Source organism: Protomyctophum parallelum (genome assembly GCF_964188405.1).
Source record: "Protomyctophum parallelum genome assembly, chromosome: 11".
In the NCBI taxonomy this organism is placed as follows: Eukaryota; Metazoa; Chordata; class Actinopteri; order Myctophiformes; family Myctophidae; genus Protomyctophum; species Protomyctophum parallelum.
The window spans coordinates 8,839,301-8,846,800 of record NC_139707.1 but is presented as its reverse complement, the minus strand read 5'-3'; the positions used below and the strand labels follow the sequence as shown (position 1 = coordinate 8,846,800).

Sequence of the window (7,500 nt, the reverse complement as noted above, 5' to 3'; positions counted from 1 at the left end):
AAGTCCATAGACTTGGGTGGCGCATAGCGTCACGTTTAGTGCCCTAAACAAACATTAAAAAGTCCATAGCCTTGGCTGCCATATGACATAATTTCAAAAGCCAGGCTTTGGAAAAAAGTTGGACTCGGACCGGGGATCCTTTAAATGTTAAAGGGACACTTCACTTCCTTTTTACAAAATAAATAAATGTTAATGACGTTTAGAAGCGTTAGAACACTTTCCCGGGGGTCTTTATGTGTGTAATATGTGGTTTTAGATATTTCAGATTTTAGCAGTGAGCCCAGTGTCTCTGATGTCACAGACACTGGGCTCACTTACTTCCTGGAGTACATGTTGTCTCTGTAAAACAGCCCCTCCCCCTATCCACAAGGAGGAGCAGTGCACCAAAGCATTATGGGAATTGTAGTCCAGGAAGGAAGTGAGCCACCAGTGTACACTGCCAAAATCTAAAATATCTAAAACCACACACACATAGAGACCCCATGGGGAAGTGTTCTAAATCTTCTAAACGTCATTAACATGATTGTTTTGCAAAAAGGGTGAAGTGCCCCTCCATCGTGTGACGCCTCATTTGACCACAAGGAGGAGCTGTGCAGCCATCAACTAGAACAAGTATTATGACTATCTTCCTCTCAGGTACACACACACACACACACACACACACACACACACACACACACACACACACACGACATGAGGCACTGAATGAGCGATGTATTGTGTACTGTGCTTAACGGCCTTTTAGACTCCGCGGTCACAGCACGCCACATGCTTGCAGGACAAATAGGTAAGTGGACAGAGAGGAGTGTGGGAAGAGTGCCACGGCGAGGAAGACCGTGGCACATGTGAGTGTGCGTGACAGCAGAGTGAAGGGTTCAAACCCCTGCAGTGTACCCACACACAGGGACGTTCACACATAGACATCAAAGGGGGGCTTCACCCCCTGCCCTTTTATACCCGTCTGTAAAACAACTGCCCTTCTCCCAGACCAACAAATGCAGGGTTTACTACACGGTGCCACTGCCTTATTTCCATGCCACGCCTTCAGGAGAATTCCTTTTTTATTTTAATTTTTTAAGTCTCCTGAAATTGAACACAGTATTTTGCGTTGAACTAATTTGTTTAGAAATCCATGTTGTACAGTACGTCGCATCTCTAGCTAAAGAGTGCTGGGTTGCGCCCTGAAAATAGCTGATCTACAAGCTCACAACGGGTCGCAGCGCGATGCGTTGTGAGCTTGTAGATCTGCTATTTTCGCTATTTTCGGGCCAAAAGTGCCCTCTCTGCACATGCCTGCCCACGGTCGGTCTGTCTGTCTGTCTGTCTGTCTGTCTGTCTGTCTGTCTGTCTGTCTAAGTTTTGTTGTAAGTGTTAGTACTGCTTGTCCTTGGTGTTATACTTTTCCGAGTGTAGTTTTTCGCGATATGAATTAAACATTATCTTTTATTCTGTGTCCCTGTCAACCTTCAAGCTTCTCATCTCACTGTATTATTTTAGTATCTTCAGTGTTACACAATTTAACTCTGAGTTTGAGCAAATGGGGGATGTAGGTTCCCGGGGGGGTCGCCGACCCTGAAGTCTTTGGGGAGGAGGTAGTATGGCATGGACCGTCACCCCCCAGCAGGAATACCTGAGAAGGAGAGAGGGAGGGGAGTTTGTTTTAATCGGTTGTTCCACTTTGGCAAAGTGAATGTAGTAGTTCTAGTGCAGAGAAGTGTTCTTCTCCTTTGGGGGGAGCGGGGAAAGGAGCTACTATGGAGGTGAAGTGGGTGGGAGTGGGTTGCGAGAAGCCTGGAAGGCGGCTAGTGTGCGACGCAGCGAGACGGGCGAAACATGGAGGATTCTGGGTGGTACTGGGCACTGGGCAGGTATAACTAGGGACAGGTAGGTTGGCGTGGAGGGCGGAGAGTGTGTCGTGAAGGGCAGGGTCAATGTGTGTCTCTTGGGCGGCTGTGGCTCAGGAGGTAGAGCAGGTCGTCCAATGATCCCTTGGTCGGCGGTTCGAATCCCGGCTCCTCCTCCTGTCCACATGTCGAAGTGTCCTTGGGCAAAAACACTGAACCCTACATTGCCTCCAATGAGTCGGTCAGTGTGAGCTCGCCACCGTTGTGGTGTGTGAATGTGGGAAGTGAGGACGCTGGTGTCGACTGTTCGCCGCTTCACCTCCCAATTTGTATAAATGGTAAATGGTAAATGGTGCATTTATATAGCGCCTTTATCCAAGGCGCTTTACAGAGATTGTGCATTACATTCACCCATTCATACACCGATGGCAGCGGAAACCATGCAAGGCACCAACTAGCACATCGGGAGCAATTAGGGGTTCAGTGTCTTGCTCAAGGACACTTCGACAGTAACTCTGGGGGAGCCCGGGTTCGAACTGGCAACCTTACGGTTACCATCCAGGCACTCTACCCCTGAGCCACCGCCGCCCCCGGCCGTTGTAAAGCGTTGTAAAGCGCTTTGAGCACTTGGAAAATCGCTATAAAAATGCAATTCATTATTCTCCGCCTCCTGAACATCTGTTGTTCCAACCAGTGTTGTTTTTGGCAGCAAATTTCTATTTTAGTTTTAGTCATAGTCTCTTGAATAGTTTTCACTTAGTTTTAGTCACATTTTCACCTGGAATGTATTAGTGTTAGTCTAGTTTTAGTCAACTAAATGTCATGAGATTTTAGTCGACTAAATCTACAGGGTGATTTAGTTGACTAAAATGTGTTTTGACAGGCCTTGATGTCGTTGTAATGACATATTTTACACTTTGGTTGCATGTTGAAAATAGCAGATCTACAATCTCACAACGCGTCGCAGCGCGACAGAGTCTATTTTGTGGGAAAAGAAACATCTTTGCTAAAATAAAAAATGAACAAAATACCTAAAATATCTCCAAAGCGACACACTTTAAGCAACAGATAAATGCAGCCTATACCCGTTTGTCAATCAACTGCCAGGAGTCTTTCAGTCTCAGCTGTCTGTCTTGTCAGACGCTGTACTTTCTCTGTTGGCCTGTGTTTACTTTGAGCCGGCCTGCCTGGCAGTGTGCCAGGCAGTGTCTGACAAACTCTTGGCACTACAAGCAGGTTTCATGGTTTAATGGGCCCATGGATAGATTTTACCATCAACAAACGGAGACATCCTGGGTTTAAGCTGCTGTGCGTCAGTGCCTCGGTATATATACGACTCTGTCCTGTCCTGTCTGGAGCCAGACCGAAATATCTGTCTGGACAATAATATCGCTCATTATTGGACTTTCTTTTTTGTTGTTGTTGTTGTTGCTTTTTACCAGTTTTTCTCACCAATTTAGTCACCGTGACACAATTGATTCCTCCCCCACACACTTGCTGTGTTGTTGTCACTGCGTCGTTGTATCTCACTGACTCACCTGCCAGTGAGGAGCCCCCACCGGGACGGGAGGACATCTCACTGACTCACCTGCCAGTGAGGAGCCTCCACCGGGAGGACATCTCACTGACTCACCTGCCAGTGAGGAGCCTCCACCGGGAGGACATCTCACTGACTCACCTGCCAGTGAGGAGCCTCCACCGGGACGGGAGGACATCTCACTGACTCACCTGCCAGTGAGGAGCCTCCACCGGGTCGGGAGGACATCTCACTGACTCACCTGCCAGTGAGGAGCCCCCACCGGGACGGGAGGACATCTCACTGACTCACCTGCCAGTGAGGAGCCTCCACCGGGACGGGAGGACATCTCACTGACTCACCTGCCAGTGAGGAGCCCCCACCGGGACGGGAGGACATCTCACTGACTCACCTGCCAGTGAGGAGCCTCCACCGGGACGGGAGGACATCTCACTGACTCACCTGCCAGTGAGGAGCCCCCACCGGGACGGGAGGACATCTCACTGACTCACCTGCCAGTGAGGAGCCCCCACCGGGACGGGAGGACATGGAGAGCCTTTGTCCCAGAGCCTTAGATATAGACAGAGTTACGCAAACTGCGTTCACTTCATGGGGCTTCAGTTCAGTCCAATCGTGGCTCTCTTACATAGACTTCTATTGAGAATGGGGACAACCAACTGTCCTGGACCGGAAGTATAGGCAGAAATGCATTGGACTCAGGCAACAGCCCAGCTTTAATGATCTTAAATCCCTTTATTTTAGATTGTTTTGTAGTAATAGTACTATACAACATAAACATTAAAGAGACTTTAGCTGTTACTGTACAATACTTTTAAAGCAGTTGTCATGTTGCGCACATGCTTAAATTAGCTCTTATTTGCGCCACCCTCGTTGAAAACAATCTATTTCCAACTCCAGCTTGTCTCAGTTCAGGCTGCATGAACAGCGCTCGGTTTCTGCCCCCTCAATGTCGTAACTCTTCAATTATAGATGGCTCTGCTTCGTCCTAGCCTTCGTCCAGGCACTGCCCATGCCCGTAGGATCACCCTCCTACTCACCCTCCCTGCCTAACCTCCCCTCCCCTAAACACGGGCGTGTGTTGGTACTATGAACACTGCATGGACAAAGCTGGATGCACCGTGATGGAATCGAACCCACGACCAAAGGGCGGCGCATGGGCAGGTACTTTATAGCACTGACTGACTGCGCCACCCGAGAGCCCCGATTGTTGGTTTGGGCAAAGCAAACTGTATTGTATGCAGCTGATGTGTCCTGATCCTGGGCATGTCATTAAAAGTGAACAAGTCATTTTCAAATATATCATATCTACTACGAGCTCACAAGATTTGGAAGATAGAAAGAAAATGAAACGATTATAATCAAATCAAAAGTGATTAATTCAAAAGTGTCTCAAGTTGATTAGAACTGCAGATATTGCACTTTTTCGACAACATATCAGTCAAAACACGGATAATCGGTGGGCTATAGGACTGTTCAAAATGGTGATTGGCATCGGACCCAAAACTCTGGCTGGGGTTGAGCACGACCTGCGCAGAACGCAATGAGTTTTTGATGTAAGAAAAAGATGAATTTGCGTGTGTGTGTGTGTGTGTGTGTGTGATACGAGTGAGATGGAGAAGAGAGAGAGAGAGAGTTGAGAATACTGATGCGTTGCGTAGCAGTAACACCTTATTAAAGTAAAGTTCCTGTGAGGGTTTTTGGTGTGTTCTCTCTCTTGGCAGTATCTGCTCTGCACTCTGATGCTGCTGCATTCATTCCACAAGGTTGCTTTCACACTTTCTACCCATTTCCTCTCTCTCTCTCTCTCTCTCTCTCAATTCAATTTAAATTCAAAGGAGCTTTCTAGAGGGTATGTGCATGCTTAAAGTGAATGGCACATCGTGTGGCAAAGCAACCGGCAAAGTGAGTTTAAACATTGTTTAATGTTGTTTAATGCAATCAGAAAGGACTTTTCTGTCTGTCTTTATTGACACTCAGTAGGTGTTCCTGCATAACTTGGGGGTTTGATGATGATGTCACGCGTATACCCTCTATTGGCACGAGAAAGCATACGTTTACATTGCTAAAGCAAAAGTGGGAAAAAACAATCAAGATAAAACAATTAAATAAACGTCTAAACAGAGCACTCTCTCTCTCCCCCTCTCTTTCTCTCTCTCTCTCAAGCACGCACGCACGCATGCATGCACACACGCACGCACGCACGTACACACACACACACACACACACACACACACACACACACACACACACACACACACACACACACACACACAGTCACACACAAACATACACACACCCCTCCATCAGTCTCTCCATCTGAAATATTTTCCCCTTGTTTCTTCTTCCCTCTCTCTCTCTCTCTCTCTCTCTGTCTCTCTCTGTCTCTCTCTCTCTCTCTCTCTCTCTCTCTGTCTCTCTCTCTCTCTCTCTCTCTCTCTGTCTCTCTCTCTCTCTCTCTCTCTGTCTCTCTCTCTCTCTCTCTCTCTCTCTCTCTCTCTCTCTCTCTCTACAGGCTCTAGCGGTGCAATGGCCAAGCAGTGCACGTCGGCATACCCAGAATGCACCGTGACGATCTTTGACCTGCCCAAGGTGTGCACCACTGCCAGGGAACACTTTGTGTTCGCTGGAGATCAGAGGATAGGCTTCCATGAAGGTATGTCCTCCTACCGTTGGAGATCAGAGGATAGGCTTCCATGAAGGTATGTCCTCCTACCGTTGGAGATCAGAGGATAGGCTTCCATGAAGGTATGTCCTCCTACCGTTGGAGATCAGAGGATAGGCTTCCATGAAGGTATGTCCTCCTACCGTTGGAGATCAGAGGATAGGCTTCCATGAAGGTATGTCCTGTCCTCCATGAGTCCTAATCCACGTCTCAGAATCAACGACAGCAGGATGACATTTATAGGCCAGTGTTTACCAAAACCGTGGGTCGAGACTCCATAAAATAAATCCCCATGTTTCTTATTATATTTCCCACATTTTAAATTGTATCCATGCCTCTGCTATTGTTTTGACATAATTTGGTCATTCCTTTTTTGTGTGGCTCGTCCTGCTTCCTATAGCCTGCATGGTGAAACCACTCCCCCTGCTGGACAACATTTGCATTCTGCCAGCAGGCAGAGATGATGTAACCTGACGCTGCCAGATGGGGGCGGTATTGGGTAACCATGTTCCCCAACACAGCACTCATCTGGGATCTCTCAGGGAGTTGAGCTGACACAAATCCGTTCCGTACCGAACCAATCAGCGTGAGCTAAGGGCGGGATATGTGCGTAACCGGATGTGAAGCTATATAGACACGTCAATATGATTGGTTGTGTTTGCACGCCCACACGGTGATAGACAGACGGTCCCATCCAATCATCTACAAAGTATCTTGAAAAAAAGGAACAGCCCCGTCATCGAATTTGCTTCCGCGATCCCAGATCCCAATAAGCTGTGAAACAAATTTGTGTAGCAAGCTTCTTGGATCTGGCAGCGTCAGGTTAGAGAGGATGTACTCCGGTCCAATTCTGGCCCGGAGCGTTATGCGGCTGTATGAGGCCCGCTAGAGGCGGGACCAACGCCAGACTTATTGACATATTGAAGTGCTGCCACAGCGCAAATGTAAACACAACCTAACGAGACTATACAACTCTAAATTATTATGGAGATATCAAATGTTCTGGGTTCATCGGTGCCGCAATCTGGCCAATTCAGCTTACCTCCTTACCTCCATCTGGTCAGAATGGATGAACTGCATGCGTTTCCTTTTGGGAAATGTGGACTGATGCATGTTTCATCCAGTCAGGAGGAGAAAGCTTTTTGATAGTGTTCCAGTTCCAATAAGTGTCTGCTCATTTTGGGGTTCCATCATATCATCACTGGCTGGGCCAGTTTCACACTATGAATTTGGCGCTTGTGATTGGAGGAAATTGGCATCCCTGCCTGAACATGTATTTGCTGAATTGCTGTTTACGGAAGAGCTTGAGAGACGAGATGACCCATATGTTACTGAACAAACACTGTAGGCCTATAGCATGGATTAACACACAGGATATATAGAGAGGATTATGTTCTACTTGTAGCTATTGAAAAATAGCAGATCTACAAGCTCATAGCGCGGCACCAAGTGCCGCG

General features: G+C 47.6%; 1 protein-coding gene across 1 annotated transcript in view; it reads left to right on the top strand.

Moving 5' to 3' along the window:
* Positions 1 to 7,500, top strand: part of asmt (acetylserotonin O-methyltransferase) — a gene marked incomplete at both ends in the record, with an annotated part of 22,791 nt that overhangs the window by 8,432 nt on the left and 6,859 nt on the right. Inside the window, one exon of the mRNA XM_083776181.1 lies at positions 5,894 to 6,034. Coding sequence (XP_083632307.1) covers positions 5,894 to 6,034 — 141 coding nt within the window. The remainder of the gene's footprint in view (positions 1 to 5,893; positions 6,035 to 7,500) is intronic.